The sequence below is a fragment of the Anopheles gambiae genome, chromosome 2, assembly GCF_943734735.2.
Source record: "Anopheles gambiae chromosome 2, idAnoGambNW_F1_1, whole genome shotgun sequence".
NCBI classification, from domain to species: domain Eukaryota; kingdom Metazoa; phylum Arthropoda; class Insecta; order Diptera; family Culicidae; genus Anopheles; species Anopheles gambiae.
Genome location: NC_064601.1, coordinates 1,495,001 through 1,517,305, shown reverse-complemented (window position 1 = coordinate 1,517,305; position 22,305 = coordinate 1,495,001). Strand labels below are relative to the sequence as shown.

Here is a 22,305-nt window from a genome sequence, read left to right as displayed (position 1 = left end):
AAAAACTTACTTTCCGCAGCTAGCCTTTGCAGCGCTGGGTGGCGAAGTTTTGTAAAAGACAGTCAAACGGCTCGTTTTCGAAGGTCAGCGCAAAAGAATACCACCAAAATAGGACACGGCGGTTAAAGTATTTGCTACAAGTCTTGGGTCGAGTCCGGCCAATGGGAACGGAACAAAAGTCGAACTTCACAGACGTAGAGCGCATGAGATGGTTTGGCGCATTTGTTAGGGCGAATGTTTCCGAGCGACAGGGAGGTTGTGGGGTAGGTTGTGTGACTCATCAAAGCTAATGGGGTGGACGAATGAGAAGGGAGCCCCAGAAATAGGGTGTCGGATAGTTTGGATTGTTGAAATTTCGAAATGAAACAAATGATCAGTCACAATCAAGCGCTGGAAAGTGGGTGGGTCAACTGTCCTTTTCGCCCGCTGTGTGGAAGCCGCAAGACGGAAAACACACAGAGAGTGTGTAAGTTTTTGCTTGTTAAGAGGTTAGAATTAAAGCAACCATAACAAGCGCACGTACACAGACACTTCGGACAGTGCTTCGGAAAAGCAATTCGGTGCAAGCAAACGATCGGGGGGAAAACTATTTTCGGTGAACAATTTATCAACAGTTAATTTTGCTCTTCATTTGTGGAACGAGCTAGCTTTGTACTGTTTGAAAACTGCAATCAGTGATGTAGGGCAGGAGGAGGAAGCGTGTGGAAAACAGGATAATGATGTTGATGGCAATGATGATTAAAGAGGCCATTGCAGTGGCAGTAGGCTGCTTCTATTCTCTCACCCCGTCCAGATGAAATATGTCTAGAAGGAGAAGTTCGGTATATCTAACTCCCGATGTGCTGATGGTTTATTATTGTAATGCAGATGTTAAGCTCTCGATAATTTACAGTCACATGGCTGCATTTGCATACATGTTCACTCGGGAGCTTAACGAAAGTCTATCGTAGTTTTGGCTTTTTGGACGCATTGATACACACGGTTTATCATCATTAAATACAGATTTAATCATGTTTATTTAATTGTTATGGGAATAATTCATAATTACCCTTGATTCGCTCATTAGTCACATCCATCGGGTATCGGGTGCGTCCGTGTGCCTGTTTTTGTCCTTCTTTGCGCGCCGAAATCAACCAGTGCGTGTGGTAAATCAGCAGCAGTATCCTGTTGGCCCCGGGTAGACGGTATTGGAGTGAAGTCGCCGCATGATGACTTTCTGGAAAACCCAAATTAACCGACGCACTTCATTACGGTCGTTGAATGAGGGTGTGTGTGTGTGCAATTGAATGTTAATGTTTAAAAAAATATCTTTTTGTTTGATCTTTCCGATTTTTTCGCCATGTTCTTGCAACGTGAATATTTTGATGATCAGCGAATTTAATTCATTTCGTGGTGAGGTGTTCGTTTTTTTTACCAGGGGAGAATGCCAGCAGCAATACAATCCATTAAATGTGTTTGTGTGCTTGCCTGAACGACTCACTTGCCAGCGCTGAAGTATCTCATTACGGGGTTTTAATGGAACTGATGACGATGCTGACCGGTGACGTTCCCTGGTTTGGTGGTGAAGACGGTTTGCACTTATCGAATCCGTTCCACGGTCAGGTGGCGATGCGTTTCTGTGAAATTAATTTCATTTCAAGTGATTAAGTATTTATGCGGTGAGATAAGGTTCGTTTAAAAACTTTCTCGTTTACCTTCGAGCCACGGTGATATTACCGACGCGGTGGGTGTGCCCGAACGACAAAGTTGATACTGAAAAAGTGTGTACACGGCGAGGAAGTAATCTTTTGTTCTTGGTAGTGTGCTTTTTAAAAAGCATCATTAATTTATATTGCAATACCGCATAAAGAAACCACTGCAAAGAGTGGTTGAGTACAATAGCAGATCTGTTCACAATGTGCTTCTGCCAGCAGTAGTAACACGTCGATGCTCTGTTTGTAGATCATAACGATTACAAGATTGCGTTCGTGTTGCTGCAGATTGTTAGGACAAAGCAAACAAAAAAAGGAGAAACATTACAATTTGCTTACAGATTTTCTTACCGATTCGCTGATTAAAATTGAATCGAGCAGCTTCCTTTGTGCCTCGTCCTATCTTACCTCCGTAGCTGTGTGGCTGTATCAATAAAATACGACATCTAGCTTGCCAGTTGGGCGATATTGAGACACATTTTATGACGCGTCTGAACCTTGCTTAGACGGTTTGTTTCGTTTTCGTTTAAACCGCTGCTTTTGTTGCCGGTGCGTTGTCTGGGGGTCTCCGTGGCGAAGAGATGGGTTGTGTTTCTTCCGTCCTGCGATGTCATCTCACTGTCGGCAGCTAGAAGACGGCAAGCATGTAAAGCTTTGCAGTTTACTGGCAGCATTCGGTAGCATTATCGCACCAGGAGCACGTACGTTGTTTGTTGAATTGAAAATGTGTTTACATTCAATAGAAAATACTACAGCGGAGGCAAACGAAGCACACATAGCGCCAATAGTTCGGATGGAGTTGTAAAATGTGTAGCTTTATAAGGACATTAAGAGCGACGAGCAGAGGCAGAGGACACCTGGCGAGATTGTTTACACCTTTTGCTTGGTGCGCAGAAACAAAGCAGATTTTTTGTTCCGTAGGATCGCAGATTTTGAACATTTTGCTGGTTTAAAAAAAAAGCTTTAATATTCTGCGGAATCGCTGGAAGGATAATTCAAAACAATGCTCTCGGTGGATTTTACCCCCACGTCCGGGTCGCGGACAAATTTGATAAATGGCGCCACAGCCTATGCCGTCGCCGGTGTGCCGGTTCGCTGTGCTGTGGGACCGGATAAATTTAGGCTCCGTTTGCCACCAGTCCGCACGAATGAGTGACTTCCGCGAGCCCCCGTTTCACACTTGTGACACTTTTGACCGGCTTGTCATCCGGTTCGCCGTAGGTACCGCTCCAGCGGCGCGTTTGCATAAGCGATGAAGAATGGATTGGCAGCAGCCACACGGTGCCACATGTTACCCGTTTCGCTTGTCTGTAATTTGACAGATTATCATCGACACTTTGTCGAGGATGTGGCTGACGAGGACGACGGCGAAAAACAGCAACATTAGGTCCACCGGTCCAACCATTTTTCGCTTATTTTTCATCATTCTGCGCGAACCGGCGCACGGCGGCATGGGAAAGCTCTCCACGATGATGATGGTGCAACTGCTGGCACTGTTGCTCGGGAAATGGGCTCCTCCATCGACGTTGGCATCGTTAGGAAATTCAATCACCCTTCACGGCGTGACGGGGAAGGATAGGAGTGCCTGCTTGGAGAGGCGACAATATTTTCTCATGTACTCGTTGGCGTTCCGCAAATGTAAAGGCAGAGCGAGCCTGTCTGCAGTGTCTTGGAAGCTTTCTTTATTCCGAAACACGCGTTCGATGATCTCAAAATATTGTCCCACCTTCTCTACACACAGTCTTCACTTGCTCTTGAAGCGCTTGAATTGTTTGGAAAAGAAAGCTTACTACTCTTTTTGTAGCAAAAATGAAGAAAAAAGCTCTCGAAACTGGCAACGACGCCTCTGTGTAGCTGTGAACCATGCACACACACACATACCTTCATGCGCATACTGACACTTCGTTCGCTAACGATGCCCTCCGGTACCATTCGCGACGGTCGACGGCGTTGTTTATGAATCGCACGATAAAAAAAACGGTAATAAAATTACATGCAGAGGCTAGGTTGTGCGTGCTGCGGTGCTACAAACTAGAGCAGTGGGTATGGGTGCCGTAGGAACCACCCCAGCCTCATGCAGTTTTATTTTGTTTAGGAAGGAAGGAAGGCTGTGGTTCGCTTTTCGGTTGCGTCCATATTTTAGCCGGATCCCGAGCAGCTGTTCTGTTTATGAGCCTTCGGAATCGGGGAAGGATAAGATTACTATTTTTAGTCTGTCTTCTAGGGAATGAAACCGAGATTTACTTCTGGGGCTATTGCGAAACCGAAACCATGTGTACACTAAATTGTGCCAGATTTTATCGACGGTATAATGCAGCTTTCGCTTCGTGTGGATCTGCTCGGAATCGGTTTCACCGCGGCATCATCATGGTCACTTGTTTTGGGGATGTAAAATAAACAAATTATGCTACTTTATGCGATATTTACACGGGATCAGGTAAGACAGGTTGATCGGCGTGTGCAGCTTGTGGGAACCATCATCACTAGGATTTAGCGAATCGACAATGAACACTGACGCTGGCACCAAATTGACCTTTTTTCTCGGGATCGTTATTGAATAGCGGCGTAAGAAGCACTGCGGTCCATTCTTGGAAGGTATCCTTTATGCCGATGGATTCTTTCTTTTGTTGGTTAAGCACTCCATCATCCGCCCGGTGGGCAGCATGTATCCCGCAGAAGGTTACCGCAACCATGCCATACACTAGCACACACACACACACACATACACACACCATTAATGATCCATCAAAAATCAGTGGAAAATTGAAGTCAAAATGTGCGAAAAACGGTTCACATGGGACCGCAGCGGGGGCTTCTCCATGGATACACACGCCTGTAATCTCTTTCGGGGAACAGGGCGGCACATCATTGTAGCCGCTTTCTTTGCCATTTGCCGTGTATGAGTGGGTAGAGTGGGTTGGCTTACCGAGTCGGGCAGCCGGCAGCCAGTCCAGAGATTACTGGTTGTACTGGTCGAGTGAGTAATAACTTTTATTTATGCTGCTGCTGCTTGCTGTAATCTCCTGCGAGTAGGCAGCAATTAATTCCGGTGCTTGCAATTTTCCACCGCTGCTTTTAACCTCGGCCAGCAAAAACGCTCACTTGGGAGCACCAGTAACCACGATGAAACAAAACCACCACAATGGTCGATGTACGGAGCAAGGAGCGGAGCGGTAATTTTTTTTTTGTTCTGTTGATTGGTTGGACGGACCGAAAATTCACTCACCGACTGGCACACCGAGGACTGGCCAAAGAACCCTCCTCCCTTGGGCGCCTGGGGGGGAAAAAGCGTTTGGTAGGGCAAGTTATCAAACTCTCCACCAACGGCGGTGTAAGCTACTGGTGAAGACAGCCAGTACCAGCAGCCGCAGCAGCAGCGGCAACACTAAAAACCACTCCGTCCGGTGCGTCCCTCTCCCTAGAGGGCACCGTGGCCCGAGTCCTAGATCTTAAGTTTCATCTTTTCCAGTGCACTTGAATTCGTTCGCTCGCTTTGTAAGGGCATCGTTGTTGTAAGTTTTGTTGATTATCTTGAGAATCTCGAGTGGGGGCAGCCGTTCTCCAGTCGACTGCTCCTTTCTCCAGGGCGAGAGAGCCTCTCCTTGCCCGGGCAGGAAGAAGTTTGGTGAAATAGTTGCAACTTTAAATTGCGCCACTCTATTCCATCGGAGGGGTTTTGGCGTGCCATGGCATTAAGGCTGCCGCTTGCCGCAACCAAGGTTAACATTCCCATCGGGAGATCCGGGCGTACTCCTCTTCAATTTTGCCCATTTCTGTGCGTTTTTTTTGTGTGTTGGGACAAAGTGAGCCTGCCAAGTGGGTTTGTTTTATTGCCGTTACCATTTTCGCGCACGATCGACAGAGTGGAAAGCCTCGTTTGGAAATTGCTTCACAGCCTCACACACACCTACCTTGGCAAAGAAGGAGATAGCGAGTGAGAGAGACAGTCGGGTTGCGTGTGGCAATTGACTAAAAGTTTTCGGGTGTCATCGCAAGCATCTTCAGCGGGAGTTTTCCGGCGGTGAATGCACTTACTTTAAACGATTTTTCCCCTACAGGGCTGAAATGGTATTGAATCGTGGCGTGTGCAGTCAAATGCGGGCTTGAAGGCAACTCATCGTCGCCCGCAGACGCCCGTGAAGGTAGTTTTATGATTTTCGTCAGCACTTCTTGCAGCAGCCTCTGTGAATGTATGTGTGTGTGTGTTTTTCAGTGCAGCAGTGTTTCATCGATGTGGAAAAGTTTCTGCGCACATATGCACATCACCTCGCACTTAGTAAGGTGCGTCCATTTGAATGCACTCGCGTGACAAATGCGACCAAGGGGAGGGAAAAGAAAAGTTTGCTCCGTAGCAAAAAGGGAAGGAAAAAGTGATAATTTACTCGTAAAAATATTTATTGTTTGCATTTCAAATGAGCAAAAGTTATTATAAATGTATGCTATCAAGGGCGCGAGAGATTCCCGTTCGCTGTTGGGTGAAGTTTGGTTTGTATGAAGGTATGGAGCATCAAATGGAAACCAAGCGACGGGAATGGTGCAGGTGAGGGAGACGATCTTTCTTCTGTGAAGCGCAATTTGTCACACAACATATACGCAGGTGGACATGCGAATTGGAATGGCTTTTAGTTTTATAAATTATAAAGTCGGACAGACGATTTATGTGCCTTGGGTGCGTGAACGACTGAGGTTTTATTTTTTGAAGAGTAACGATGAAAAACATGGTCGTGATGGTCCAGTGAATTGGTTAAACAATTATCAAGTTATTAACATTCTAGCACCAGCGGTAGAAGTTGATATTCTTTACTGACGGTACTCTTAATGAAGAACGTTTAAAGTTTAATCGCCATTTTACTAGAACGACAACAAACCAACAGCAATGAACTTGCGCGGTTTTCGTTGCCGTCGGTTGATGGTATTTAAATAGTAAATGGGTTTAAGCATTAGTATACCAGCGGGATCCGTTTTCTACTGGGTGGCACTTTTGGGTACAGGTCAATGTAGCAATGGTGGACGATCCATGACCTACAGGACGCCTCACGAAACTCGTACTTAGTTTTCTCGCATTGCCGTCCCTTCTCCTGCCAAGCCCGGGCTCGTCCCACGTCCAAGTAAATTCTATTTTGCATCATGTCCCCGAGCGTCGTTGGTATTTGACCACCGAATTCACGGCACGGTGACCCAGACGAAGAAAAATGAAATGTGCACCGTGTCAGCGGAAGCGCCAGAGCAAATTATATTATCCCACAATCCCACCTCCAAACCGGACCAGCGTCGGGGAAGGCGAAGTACTTACTGCTATCAGCAGTGTTTTTTTATTGTTTTCACACGAAACAACAGAAGCTTGCAGTTGCAGTGTAGCTTACATCGCGCAGAATCGCCATGAGAGGATGCAATTTTATGCAACACTCATCAGCAGCCGTCAGCATCTCGGGTACCCGTGCATGTGACCGCGATGAGAAGGATCAAACCGTTGCTAGCGAACGTTTCACCAGAAAAGTGTTTGGACGAACTCGAAAGCGTGTGTTGGCAACGCCGTTGCCGAAAGCAGCTGTACAAAAAAGAAGTGCAACTAGGACTGGTGTCTTCATCCCACTGGCCACGTCATTGCAATTCGCAGTCCGCAGTCCGAGGGGAATGACCAAGATAGAAACGGTTTGCATGATGCGAACTAATTTAAAAGTACGTCAGCTAGCTCCGGTGTCCTTTTCACTTGGCCACCGGGCCCGCTGGTCAACAGCGGTCACACCAAGCTCGGCAGCGGGTAGGATTTTTTTCGGTGATTCTTTCGCTCTTAGCTATTTAACATGGACACAACGATCCGCTTTCACCCACCAGCCGCTGGGCAAGAGTATGATGAAATGCTAACAGACAGATCGCGACGATGCAACCCGAGACTGGGGCAAACAGCAGACCAAAAGCTGCCCGGCGATGGTGTTTAGATGTGAAAGGAAGCACATCATGAGTGGCGCATTTGTCAGCTTTAAGTGTCGAGCTGGTAATGAGCACCGGGCACGAATGCGGGCAACGCCCCACATCCTCCCAAAAAAAAAACGACAAAGTGTGATAACGTTTAACTATCTGCCTTGTTTAATGGCATTGCAAACACCATTAATTGAAATATTGACAAGGACACAAAACAATAAGGAACCAATCGATTGCATTGACCGTGGTTCCGAATCGTCTCGAATGTTCGATTGAATGTTAATGATATCCGTCTATCTCCTTCTTGCTGTGACAAAGTTAATCCGAACATTACCCGAACACAATGGATGCGATTTGTTTAATACGAATTGATACAATCAAACCGAAAATCCTACGTTATTGTGTAAAACTCAGCCGTTTGAAAGGAGTTCCTGGCGCCCGGAGCTCACCGAAGCTCTCCGGTTCCGGTTAAGAGAGAGTTTCGCATCCGGGAAAGGGGTCGACTATTCGTGTGCATGATGATTGTAAAAGTTTTGCCAAGCTCAATATTTCTCTCCGGTTTCTTCTGCCCGACTGGGAGGGTGGTTTCTCGAAGATGGTTAGGCGAAGTGGAAAAGTTGTCGATCGATATCGATCCGGGAAGTGCTTAAGCGTTTGATTGCTGGAAGAAAAATAAGAGCTCTGTGTGTGTGTGTGTGTGCGTGAAAGTGTGTGAAAGAAGAGTTTGTATTTTTACGATATTCATGCCGGAAGTAAGCGGAGGTTGCGAAAGCAGACCCGCTTCCCCGGTGTGTAAAGCTTGCGCTGGCTCTTGGCTTGTGCCCGTAGTGTAGCAATTTCTAACTGAAATTGTTATGATGGGAGCCAAAGTCGGAAGTGTCTTCCCAGTCGTCCCACTTTCCCAACAATACGAAGCATCAAATTCGATAGAGAACCGATAACAAGAAACAAAAACAGTGGGTGAGAAAAAATAAGGACTCGAGGCGAGTGGGAAAGAGTTGTAAAACTTTGTATTCGTCGCTGGCCGGTTATGAGCGTTATACGTCTCTGTGGAAGGAAACACCCTGCACCCTTCCCGCCCAGGGAGGGGTCGGCGAAGTGTTCGAGAGGGAATGAAAATTTTAACGATTCCGTTGACAATGGGATCGAATCCAGCTGCAGCTGAAGTCGGGAGGAGTGGCCACGCGGTCCGTGATGGGGCGGAAAATCATAGGAAAACTTTTTTCATTACTATCGATTTTCATTACTGGCAAGCAGTTCCAAACGGCTACCAAAGGTTTTGTTGGGTAACTTTCCGCTTTTTACTGGAGCGTTTGAGGAGTTTCTAATTCTGTGGTTCACAGTGGCCCCAAACAGTAATGGGCTTAGTCTGTTTGGCTTGGATCTATTTTTCTCTCTTCCCTTAAGTAACAAACCCCTTCAAACAAGTTCCCTTTTTTTTGGGGCCAACAATGGTTGGTGAGGGAACAACGGAAGGTGCCAGAAAAGTTACCGATAGTGGTTCGTGTCGTGTGGTGGGATTTGCTTCTATTTTTGTTGCAGTGCTCTTCCTGGTACAGAGGAGGACACAGGACAGAGCACAACAAAATGCCAGTGCATGAAATCTTTTGTGGACGGTTCATTGATTTTACACTTCCGGCCTTTCTTTGTGTGCGTGCATCCGCACAAGTCGTCGCTATGGAGCGAAGAGAAGAAAGGGGGAAAGTCTTGTGGGTTGATGCCCTACAGCGTTGGTGCAAAACTTTCCAATCGAGTATAAATCCCAACAATCGTATTCCATAACACAAAACGGACTTATATGACATACTGTCGACGGCTTAGCTGGGAATTCCGGGCTGGGAAGTGCTTTCGTGACAACCAGTCCGGATAAGCCATTAAAGAAGTCAGAAACTCGAGGGGTGTTTGGAGTTCGCATGCTCTCGCCATGCATATTATGCTCCATATTGACCTAGTTTCTTGTACGAAAGTGTGTCAACTCTAGATACTAGTTCGAAGTTGGTGGTAAAAGTTGCTTATCGTTACTCAGTTGATTACTGTTTTGCATCGTATTGGTTTGGATGTTATGGCGTTTTCCAGATTTGCTTTCCATTAAATTATACTTCGTTGACAGTTTTACGGAAAAAGGACCCGGGACTGTGTTCGGGGCAGATCGTTCAGCTGTTGCACATCGTTTATGGCAGCAATCATGTTACACGCACTGGGCACTTGAGCGGCGTCCAGTAAATGTAGAATGTTTTAAACGGTTTTATCAAACGAGCCTCGTTATTATGTTTAATATTTTACGGCTGGCCAGTGGCACATTAAACTGTAAAATTAAACGAAAAGGACTCAACGAGAAGGGCTGCACAAATGGGTTCATTGGGATGGTTTGCTGAGAATTTTATACTGAGCAATCAATGATTATGAGGGCAGGCTTGTAACAAATGCATTTTTATTGTTTACGTTCGATAATTACGAATCGACTTATTTGGATGGGGGAGATTGGGCGTTGGTGTGAGTAAGGCCGTGATTGTTACGATCGAAAACATAAAGCATTGTACTTTATCGTACGTAACACGGAAAAGTTTATGATTTGAAGCGCTTTGTATTATTTTAACTGGGACGGACAATGGATTGTAAACCGTACACGGCGTTGGGAATTTCATATATCTATGGGATAGAAAAAAAGTTTTACAGATATGGTATTTTTGCATTTCATTCACTCCTATCCCATCCCTCGTGGCATGGTGAAAGTTTTGCGGTGTTTTAGTTTTTTGCACCGGGTTTATAGTATTTTAATTGCTACACTCTGGTCATATTATTGCGTGTAAACGAGGTGGAAAAATTCATTTCATCATTATTCAAATATGATGGCGTTTAGTGAATGCGAAACATCACAGCCAACAACATAGGTAGGTAGCAGTTGAGTTGAGCATAAATGTAATGTAAAAAATACACTATTTTGAGCGTCGATTGATTTGGGAATGAATTGGATCATCTCTAAAAAAAAGGTGCCCCCGTATAGGGTCAATTTGTTCCAATTCTGTGATCGCTGTGAATGCAAAAAATGGTGGAACGATCTATTCGATGCCTTTTATTAACAGACCCGCTTTACTGGCAAACCGCCCCGGGCAGGACGGAAGCATCGATGAGGACAGCATTCTTCCGGTTCACAATTTGAAATGGAATCAAGCGAGTGGAAAAATGGACATTGTCGCATAAAGTGGAACTAAATGGACTGATTTCGCATTCTTTGAATAGCGGGAAAGAATTTTAGCCCGAAAAACGCTTTCCCCAAAACGGTGACCCGCCGGTGGGCTCGGGTTGAGCTTGTGTGGGTCTGTGCAAACCGTATTGTGCAATAAAATCATAATCGATGTCATAAAATATCGCGTGCCTTCATGCCAAATCGAATCGAAGTGAAGCGATGTGAGAACCGATTGATTGATGGGCATGGATGGTCACGGGCCGTTTTTGTTTGTGCGTCGTACTGTGTGCTATGTGACGGCGGTGGGTTTGAACCAGTACAAAGTGCATATGTTGTTTGTGTGCTGCCACAACATCCATCCATCCGTGGTGTAAAGGTACCGAACCTGTGCGCCCGCACTATGCAATGCTTCATATCACTTCGCTACAGAAAAAGGTTGATGTAAACGGGTTGTGGTACCTTCGGTCGGAAGGGTGCAATGTGATAAGAAACTACGAACCACAAGTAAGCAGGCAAGCTATTCTAATAAATCAACATGAGTTGCTTAGAATGTTCCATTTGGTGGTGGTAGTGGTGGTGTTTGTATCATGCTTGGTTCCCATGGTCTCGGTCCTATGCTCCAGCTGAAGGAGCGACGGGTCGAGAAAGAATGAGTTGTGATAAAAGTGTTTTACGCTATGAAGTTTGATTTATTTTTTGCTGCTGGAGTAGAAACCACCGTCCAACCACCAAACCCCGTGTTGTCCAAAGGTTACACAGCACAGTGGACAAAGCAAGTGCGCTGGTTATCAGTAACGGCAGGACGGGAATTACTTTACCACGAACGAGTGATTCCGTCAGTGAAGTCGGCAAAGTTCCTTCCGCAGCCGGCAGGAACTCCCCCGGGAGTTTGGGTAACAGTTTGCTCGAAAAGTCAGCGCTGGGTAAGTTTTAAGTGAACCGAAAAAAGCAACAACAGAAACAAAGTGTTCCGCCCCCGTTGGCCGCTATCCTCGACGCCCTTCCCTGTTGTAAAGCAAAATTTGCAGCCAGTTGCACTAGAAGAAAAGTTTATTATGATAATCATTTGTAGAAGTGATTAAATTTCCTTCCTTGGATCGTACAGTGAAAAATCGTTCCGAGAGTGGTGTTGGTAAACGGTGGTGCACCAGGACGAGGACGTGTTGTGTGTGTGTGTGTGTGTGTGTGTATGACTATGGTGTCTCGGTGTTGGCCCGCAGTCAAATAGTTTGTGAAAATGAGAAACTGCTCGACGCTTCTGGTACGCCGGGTACGCTTAACCGAAAGCACTCGTTCCACTCGCGCTGAGCTATAATCTTCCGGTTCCTTCATCATCTCTCGCCGAGAAGCTACCGGGGCTTTTTGTTGTTCTGGTGTTGCTTCAACCATGCCAGCTCATCTTGCAGCGAAGGAAAGTTTCGTTTTGGGAGTGTCTTTTTTGTGCGCTGAACGGTTGAGTGTTTTTGTTCTGCGATGTTGGGGCCACTCCTTTAGCTTCCACCCAAGAACCAAGCATGAAAGCGCAAGTGGTTGCGCGGACCATCGAAAACCACATCCCACAGTCAGTGTCGGAAGTTTGGCGTCAACTCAACAGGAACCTCATGAGCAGTAATTTGTTACATTCGGTGTCTCGTGCCCCGCTTTCGCCACAGTTGTGTGGCCTGTGGATCGCCATCATGGTCAGGCGAAGGCAACACGGCTCTTGCGATTTTTGGGTGGCCGGTTCGCTCGTTCGGCCATCTCAAGCTCGACCGTCGGTCGACGGTACTGCATTTCCTCGCGGGCATCATCATCGGAGTAGTTGTCGTCGAAATCGTCGTCCACTTGGTAGGCAAAGTTGGTGCGACCTCCGGCGCCGAGCCCGTTGTTGGATGATTGGCGTCCACCGCCATTGTTGTTGGCACTGCTGCGCTTCCGATTGGCGCCTCCACCACCCATCTGGCCGTTGTAGGACCGCGAGCCGGGAGATGGTTGCTGGCCGGGCGGTTCGTCCGGATACCAAAGATCTCCGGCCGAATCGTACGGATTCTGGCCCCGGATGATCGATTTGCGGATCTTGCGCTGTTCGGCCATCGATTTACGGCGTGTATCGAGCACGTTGAGTGTTTTCCGGCTGAGCGTAAGCCGATGGCCAAGGTCCAGTTCGCCCTCCTTGTAGTAGTTGCGCTTGAAGTTAGCCTCCAGGTTGCTCCAGTCCTGCTTGTTTTTGTGCTGGTAGAGAATGCGATGGATCGTGTCGCGACGTCCAATAGCTTTCTGCTCGTCCTCTAGATCTTCCTCGTCCCACTGCGGTTTGGGGCGCTGCAGTCGACGTGCAATTTCGACCGCATTCTCGCGCAGTTCCGCATCGAGTGACATATCCTTAGCCTTCTTCGAACAGTACCAGTTCAGCTCGGTGGAGGCAAGAATCTGGGAGATGGTACCGAACCGATGCATCAGCATGGCCACAAACTGAATGATGAGAATCAAACCGAAGAACATCACAAACACCAAACCGATCGGTTCGAGCTCCAGGTACTCGCGCCGGATCATGATCTCGACCGTGCTTTCGTCGAAGCTGATCTTGTTCTTCACGTTGAACCACCACTCGATGTGTAGCTCCTGTTTTTTCAGCTGCAGCAGAAAGATCACCAGCACAAACAGTGCGTTCGCCATGACGAAGGCAAACACGGCCAGATCGCGCAGACCTTTGAGCTGTGACTTCATCTCTTCCTTCTGCTTTTCCGACAGATCGAGCGGCTTCAGATACTTCTCGATCAGCTCAATCCAGAATTGCTCCTCCGAGGCGGAGATCGTCTCAGTGTCGCCGTTTTTCAAATCCACGTCGTACAACCAATCCGGCAGATAGTTAATCTGCTTCTCGGGCTGTGGGAGTGCACAAAAAAAAATGGAATATGATAAGTTACATTCATCCGGTTGACTGGTGTGCGTGCTGTAGTCAACGTGTACCTCTTCGAGGGAATCATTTTTCACCGTCTGGATCGGGGAGGCGGCGCCCGAGGTGGAGGATGGCGAGGATGGGCCACGGTTACCTTCCGGACGATGCATATCGAGACTACCGATGTCATCATCTTCGTCGTCTGATCTCATTACGCTGACGTTGCCGGTTAATTTCCTGAAAAAATAAACACAAATTCACGTTCCTGTATGGCACATGGGGAGGGCGAGCTCTTGGAACACGGACGGAGGGAGCGCGTAGCGGTGGCAAGCAATAACACCGCGAGGGGTTAAGGGATGCGGAAAATCGCAACTCTGCTGATGTGCTCCGGGAAGCATAAGGTAAGATTCGCTTCACGGCAAATGGCTCTTCAGGAGCTCACTTGGGGGACCGTACGGGGATGGTGCACGGGTGAATAGGATCATGTACAACCGGTGTCGTCGGTGGTGGGGAGGTTGGCCGTGGAAAAACCGATGGGATGGGATTTTAAAGACTTAGCGAAGCAATAGGAAGCACGTTACGCTGGATTGAAGCTGCCGTTTTGCCGTTGAAAAAGATGCAGAGAGTGAGAGAGAGATAGAAGCTTACCGCACCACTGTTCCAGCGGTTGGGCTGCAAATATATATATAGAAGAGAAGGAGCAAGAGGTATGACGGAGAGTGCAGGAGGGGTAGAGGAGGCCTGGCAACCGGGAAAGGACATCCGGTGGGTGATAAACGCAACGGCAACGACCGTGCGCCGTGTTTAGTGATGCGCGACGACACGGGAATTGCATTTAGGTAGAGTTTGTCCTTTTCCCTTGTAGCGGCCTCGAAGGGTGTGCATGAGCATGTCGCTGATGTTATTATCGCAGTGTTTGCAGGACCATTGAGGAAGCGTTGGGGGGAAACTACTTAAAATTATGTGCAAAATTGTAAACGCGAGCTTGGCAAAATCATCACCGACCAGCGTGCTAGCGCGGGCGCGTTCTTGTGTTCCGGCTTTCTTTTGCCAGTCACTCCCCGGGCACTTCAGCTCAAAGAGCAGGGGTTGTGATGGATACGGCAGGCCCGAAGAGCGAGTCGTTAGGAGCGGAAAATAAGCGTGCAGTGATGCAACAACAGACGTCACCACCAGCCGTCGTCACCGGTCGCGACGCCCGAGCATGGGGAAGAAATTTTTCCTCAGTGACAACGATTGTGTAAACATTGTGAGCGTTTTCCCCTTATTCGGTTTGTATTTTTACAGAGCTGCCGGTAAATAAATGCAAATATGCACAAGCTCTTAACCTCACATTCAGCGCCCGGTGTGTGTGAGTGTGAAGGGTGCGAGAGTAGAAGTGAAATACGGTGAGAGCATAAAGTGTGCCCACCGCATGCCTTGGAGGATTGTGAAAACGGAATATAAATTGTGTTTTAATTTAATTGAAACTCATTTGCCCGAGGGCCAACCGCAAGCAAATGTGAGATGGAGCAGGGAGCAAATTAATGGCAAACGTAGGAATGTACACATTTCGATGTTCATACTTACATTTCCAGTGCCTTCATTTTTACACTTATTTCGCTGAGCGATGCCGCAATTTGTGCGATTTGCTCCTTTTCGGCGCTGGCCTTTGGGTGCGTACAGAGCAGACATCGGAACAGGCCATTGATGGAGATGTCAATGGAACCGTCCTCCTCCTTATCGGGCGAGCGGAGATAGCCCAATATTTTTTGCATCTTTCCTGCCGGGGCCGCTACCGGCGGTGGTGCCTTTTTCGCTGCATCAACGGGGTTTTCACGCGTTCCCCAGGACACATCGTTCATGTTGAATACGGAGTAGATCACGAGCAACATGTACATGGAGGGAATGGTGATGTAGTACACCAGGCCCGCCGGCAGTGCTTCCATTTCCTGTGGATGCAGCACACCGGTGATGACGATCTGCAGCGCGACGGCGAGAAAGAACACGGACGACGGCGCAAGTATACCGTCCTCCATCACCTGCACCACGATACCGACCAGCACGGCCATCATGACGAGCGAATAGATGGCCGAGATGAAGAAGGCCGCTATCAGTTGATACTTTTGCTTCATCCAGTAGCAGATGGCCATAAACCCGGCTAGCGGGACGCCGTTCCACAGGAAGGAGGTCCAAATGTCGATACGAAACACGGCCACCAGGGCACCCACCATCATGAGAAAGATCGTGCCCGGGCCGAGGATTGTGCCGAACATGAGCATGCACTGGTAGATGATGTACGGCATGGAGATGCTGTTGTTCGTCTTGACGACCCGTTTCGCATCCGCCAGCAGATCGAAGATGTTGGCAATGGTGGACGGAACCCAGCGACGGCGCTGGTTGTAGAACTCGTTGAACCCTTCCGGGGCGTGCGTATAAGCGTCCGAGGCGGCCGAATACTCGACGCGGAACTTTTGCTTCAACAACAGGGTGCACAGCCATCGATCCTCACCCTGATCGTACTGGACGTAGTGGCGTGCCTGGTCCGACTTGGTAGTGTACTTCTTCATGACGGAGTTTTCCATCAGGGCACGACCGCGGAAGAGCGAGAAACAACCGGGCGAACACAGCACGCAGCCAATCACGTGCTCGGTAGCCTTCTGCAGCCAATGTCCGATGGCGTACTCGAAGATCTGATACCAAACCATCGGTCCCGTGCCGACCGGATGAATACGTCCACAGGCAGCACCCAGGTCCGGATCAACCTTCATTCGTCCCACAAGCAGGGAGACGGCGTTCGGTTGGAAATCAATGTCCCCGTCCAGTGCCAACAGGTAGGTGTTTTGGGCGATGACCATCTTTCGCTCGGGCGATGTGTTCAACTGCATGATTCGGTAGCCGAGCAGGTAGTACATGTACATAACCTGTGACCAGCGCTTCTTGTGCCGGATCTTGTTTTTGTCCTTCAGGTGTGCAATCATTTTCGTCCTTCCCGGCAGTGTCCAGATCAATCGGCCACCGTATGGAGTGACGATCTTGGTGGGCGGATATACGCGCATCTTGGTTTTGTACACTTCCAGGGCCGCCTCTTCGATGTGGTTGATCAGCGTCTTTACGTAGGAATTGAGCGGTGAGGCATCGGCACTCTCGCACTTGGATTTATCATTTACGAACGCGTCGTCGAAGAAAATGTGAGCTAAATTGAAGAGATGGAAGTATGAGGTTGCATGCTTTAATGTAAGGTACGTCGCTTTACTCACTTTCGAGATCGTAATAGTCAGGATCAATATCATCCTTGTTTGCTTGTATGTGTTTCATCGCCATCCGCCTGGCACACTGATCTTCATCCAGTCGTAGGATGGATTTCAAGAACTCCATCAATTCCTCCTTGTTTTCGTGCCACATGGTCGCACAAATGAATATCTGCGGGATGCGATCGTACGGTTTGATCTTGTCATCCTTTCCCTCGTGTGCCTTGGCATCAATTTCGTTCGCCTTTTCTGTATCTTTCACTTTAACCATATCCTACAGATTGCAACACGGGAAACATTAGCAAGGTAGACTTAAATGAATGCTCCGCTGTACTTACAATTTTCTTAACGAAATCTTCCTGATCCTCCCGTCGGCGATTCATGGCAACGCTCTGGTCTATCAGTAGGCTGTTGTACATGGGTGTTACGAAAAGTTTCTCGGTCGATGCGTTTCGATCGCTCTTTGCCATCCACAGATGGCGGGTGATCCAGGTTTGCGAGAGCAGCCATAGCAACCAGAGCCAAGAAAACTCGTTGACAACGTAATCGAAGAGGTAGTAGATCGGAGGCATACGGAAGAAGATGTAGTCAGGCAGGATATTGTCGAACGCACAGACATCCGCCTCTCGCAGACCACAGAACACCAGCAGCAGAGTAACTGTGACCGGTACCGCAAGATTGATCGGGAACGCCATGGAGAAACTTTGAATCTGGATTTTGCACGCAAATTTGCTGAAGATGTAGCACAGATACGCACACAGGATATGTGTGACCGTGGTCCAGATGATGGCGTTGCTGGTGGGGAAAATTTCGTGTTCCTCCAGATCGGACGTGATGGACGAGAGGTCGGGAAACTTTTCGTTCAACACGGCTTCCATCTGGGAGGAAAAACACGAGGGGGAAAAGGCGGGGAGTTACCAAATGCGTGGGTTGATTGTTCAATTTAATGCCAATTAAACGGTATGAATTAATGAATGGAATCGTTTTATTACTTCGACACAACCGGGTCGGGATGATTATGGTGTAGGTTAGGTTGGTGTGGTGTTTGTACGTTTTGCAAGACTGTTTTTTGTGTGAACACATTGGACTGAGACACGCCCGTTGAAGCTTTGAAGTGGAGTGTGGCATATGCATTCATGTATGTTCGCAACCCCCGGGCCGCTTCGAATGCTCCAAGTAAATTCGTACAGTAAATGGGCGCCAACGGGGCATTACCGACTGCCAGTGAGCAAATAATTTAATTTAATCTGCTCGCCAATCGGTTCACGGTGCAAACCATACCACGCTGTGGAGGGAGTGGATGAGTGATTTCATCCGCTTTGCGGATGTAAAGTACTCGTTCAACCAATTAATGTGATTGCCACTCCGCATTGCTGCGCGCTTGTTTGGAAAATGGAAATCGGTAACAGTGCAAAAAGAAAAACACACAACGGTCGAAAAAGGGGAGGATAATTGTGGTATATCAAATTGAAGTAAAGTTTTGTTTCACGTTCAAAGTTGTGGAAGTTTTGAATGCTGTTTGATACGGCTTCCCCTGTGCCACGTGCTTCTGGCAGGCTTGCGTCTCGTCGCTGTCTGCTCGCTGGTAAATGCGGTTGATTGCATTGGGGTTTTTTTGTAAGGTAGAATGCAAACAAACCGGTAAAAAAGCGTATACCAATTGGTAATAATTAAATAGGGTTTCATTAGTGGGGAATAATTTTCCACCAAACAGGGAAGTCGCTCGGCAGTTATTATGCATTCCTTCATGCCTTTCATGCCAAGTTGGAAGCCAAACAATCGTTATGCTCGTGTGCATTCCAGCACAACATACAGGTTGGTCAGCAAACAGAAGGCTTTAAACATTCCAAAGTGGAGTGCAAACAAAACACACAGGTTTTTACAACTATGTTGCTGGTTGAAGAGGCGTAAAGAATGATAAATGCTGAATCATAGCATATTAAAGATGCTACTCTATCGATCGAGTAAGAGCAGTCAAGCTTAAATTTTGTAGGTTGTGTTCAGCTTTTCAAATGGTAGTTTACGCCATTGATGTGCCAGATGAAGCTCATCTAAAAAAACAACAACACATTTTTGTAAATCGAAGCAACGATGATAAAGTCTTATCAAAATGTTTGCCATTTGACAGAAGAGATAGAGCATGTGGACGATGTTTTTACTTGGCACGAAAAGATGAGAAGGAAACAGAACCTGCATAAAGCGAAAGAGAAAACAGGAAAATACAGAGTCCCTGCTAAACCTTGTGGCTAGCGCGTTTCTCGCTGATGTCTGTGGCCAATCGATCGTCACTTTATTCCAACCCGGCTTGGAGCGGTTATCGCGGAACATGAAACGAGAACGCCAGAATCATCATCACAGCTGGATTAACGATTTATCTAACGCGCGCGAGCACATGGGAGCCTTGGCGGACAGTGCACACGCGGGGGCGTGGAGGAGAGCGTGCTGGATTTTATGGCACAGCGGTTACGTCGACGTTCATGCCGGCGTACTGGTCGCGTAGGAAGGGATCCAAAATCCTTTCCAACACTCGCTGTCAGTGCTAATGGCGTATCTGATCCTTCGATTCCGTAGAAATAGTAATTTGCACGACTAGGAAAAACAATTGCAGCGGTTCGAAAGCAAGAGAGGAACGAGAGGAACAGATCGTCGTAATCCGACGAGCACCGTTGTAGTCACGTTCTGACCGAACACAGAAAAAACAACAACCAAGAATGCAATATATTTTGAGGCAACAGAAGTGGGCAATTCCATCGTACTTTCTCTCTTTGCCAGTGAGTAGTTGGTTGCGTGGTCTGTTCTGGGTTTGCGGAGAAGGCGACGGTGCCTTGCGTGAACGATCATGGGCGGAGCGAGGTGGCCCTGAAAACAGATGCTCAATTACCTCGCGTACTGTGATGGTGTGATTACCCCAGCCACTATCAAATAGTCCGAAAAAATCGGTCACCGTTTGGCCGGAGAGATAGATGCAGGCCCCGAGAAATAGGAAGATTTTGTACGGCGCGATCAGTAGATACGTTTGGTACCGGTTGTCGGTTAATTTTTCGCGTATAGCAGCGAATGATGCGATTGGTCCTGTGGAAAGGAATAAAAAGCCTGTTTTACTTTGAATGTTCCTAGCAACTGGCTACGTGTGATTTGACGGAATACGTACGAAATAGACTTTTCTGCGACAAGTAATTCTCCCACCAGTGACAGGATATGAGAAAGATGGCTCCCGGGATGAACCACAGCTCAAACTGGTTACTGAGCAGCGGCCACACAACGTAACCGGTAAGCTGCGCACTGATCGCAAGCAGATCGAAGACGTACTTGAAGGCCAGCTTGGACTCTTTGTGCGAACGGGATAGCAGTCCACCGATGGCAGGCACTAGGCAGACACAGTTCGACAGCATCGCGGCCTTAACGACGTCCAGGTTGGGGTACACTAAAAACGTCAAAATTGCCAACCCAATCACGTGGAAGCTCTCCATAATCGTAACCATCAACAGCTGGCCCCAGGACGGTCGCGGGATGTTCTTGAAGAAGCAGATGCGTGCCGCCCGGATAAAGGTTCCGACCTCCGGCACGGCAAACGAGAACACAATCGCCCACATCCAGGCTACTCGCTGCTCGAGTGGAATGTACGCTTCGAACTGTTTGTCGGGCTCTGTAATAGCAAATCAATGGTGAACTTTGAATTGCAGATCGACATTGGCTTGGTTGTTCCGAACGATAGGCCCTATGATCGAGTTTTTATTGAATGAGCAGAATGATTTAATCAGTGCATATTTATTGAACACATTCCTGTGCCCATTCATTCAGCTCAACTGTCACTTGTTCGGATAATCATTCGAACGGAGCAGGGTACATTTTTCATTTAAAAATACCATTCCATCTCCCATCTCCCGAACAGGTGTAGACCGTTATCACTATTAAACGTGTGGCTCCCAGCGTCCGGAATCGAACACACAGAAACCGAAGCAAAGGAAGGTATTGAAGTTTACTCACGCCGCACGTCACAGTAACGATTCTTGGTCCCGTCCTTTACGTTGGACACCATCAGCAGGAAGGACATCTTGGCAAAGCACGCACTGGCCAGTATGACGAGAAACACAAAGATGTAGGTAAACACCTTCAGCCCTTTGATGAACACGAGCAGATACTCCCGGCTGGCGGCGGAACCGGATGTCTGCGGTACGGGCGGATCCTGGAACGAGTCCCATAGCTTGTTGTCCTGCTGCACTCTGGAAATGGGAACGAAACAGTTAGTGCCGCCACTATACCGACCCTAACGAGCATTCAGCCGAGGCGTTCGGGCTGGTCTCGATATATTGTTAATCAAAACATCAAACACAATTTAATTAGACTCCATCGGTGGTGATAAATTTAATGGCTTACAGGTTAGCGCACCGTCTCGCTCACTCACTATTTTCTGGTTCTCGATTGCTTTCCCCTTTTGTGATAGCGGGCGAACAAGCAAACCCTCAGGAATGGTAGGGAAAGTAGGGCAAAGATGACCATACCTTGGGAATGCTTTGTAACAGCCACACTTACACAGCGAAACCTCTGCTGGCTGGTCGTTTGTGTGGCGTTGCGTAAACGATCCTGATTGCGATGAATGCGAACAATGGGTGGTGGCCGACGCTCCTGCAACGGACCAATGTCGGCACCATGCCAAACCGGAAGACACGACGACGATGCATCGCCACGGTCGGCAGCAACAATTAGTCGTAGTAGCGAAGAATTTCCCAGACTTGCTCCTACCCACCCACCCTAGTAGCAACGAACGCTGCATCGGAAAATTTATGAGCCAATTGATTTATGGATTGTACACGAACACGGTTCCGGAGGATATTGCTCATTGGCTATCCGTTTGGGATAGGGAGCGGCGGCAAACGCACACATTCCCAATCAATCGTATCGTTCGCGGATCTTATCGAAGACGGCATAGTAAAGCACCTTTTCCGGATTTAGATGATACACTACCGGGATGCTGGCTGGATGGCGCATCCCTATCCCTTGGCGAACGAAAATGTAGTAAGAGAACAATTTTCCCAACAGTTGTACGTCTTCATCTAGCCGATAGGTCACTTTGTCCCGGGAAAAGTAGTACCGAGCACTCGCGGTGTTTTGGGTTGGCAAAAAAAAAACAAGCATCTGGCTTCAAGCATGCTTTTACTTGGCCGTTGCTACTTGGAGAAGGTTCACAGAAAATTGGAGGCAGGGTCGGAATTGAAAACTCAAATTGATTGATAAGGTTATTGTTCGCGTTGTACGGCCAGGCAAGAAGGCTCTGATGGACCGCAAGATGGAAAATCGAGGGAGAGGGGGGAGGCAAGGGAAAACGCTTCCAATCAATGCGTGTAAAAGCGAAACGTTGTTTACTCGTGACTAGAACTGATGTGCGCTAAAGCGGAC

The 22,305-nt window shown here is 47.8% G+C and overlaps 1 protein-coding gene across 1 annotated transcript in view; it reads right to left on the bottom strand.

Moving 5' to 3' along the window:
• Positions 1–11,832: 11,832 nt before the first annotated feature.
• LOC1281963 (chitin synthase chs-2) overlaps positions 11,833–22,305 on the bottom strand; it is a 13,261-nt gene continuing 2,788 nt past the window's right edge. Inside the window, exons 2-9 of the mRNA XM_321951.3 lie at positions 20,896–21,131; positions 20,060–20,554; positions 19,790–19,980; positions 17,247–17,786; positions 16,918–17,182; positions 15,248–16,853; positions 13,750–13,915; positions 11,833–13,665 (exon numbers count right to left, since the gene is read on the bottom strand). Coding sequence (XP_321951.3) covers positions 12,481–13,665; positions 13,750–13,915; positions 15,248–16,853; positions 16,918–17,182; positions 17,247–17,786; positions 19,790–19,980; positions 20,060–20,554; positions 20,896–21,131 — 4,684 coding nt within the window. The 3' untranslated portion in view covers positions 11,833–12,480. The remainder of the gene's footprint in view (positions 13,666–13,749; positions 13,916–15,247; positions 16,854–16,917; positions 17,183–17,246; positions 17,787–19,789; positions 19,981–20,059; positions 20,555–20,895; positions 21,132–22,305) is intronic.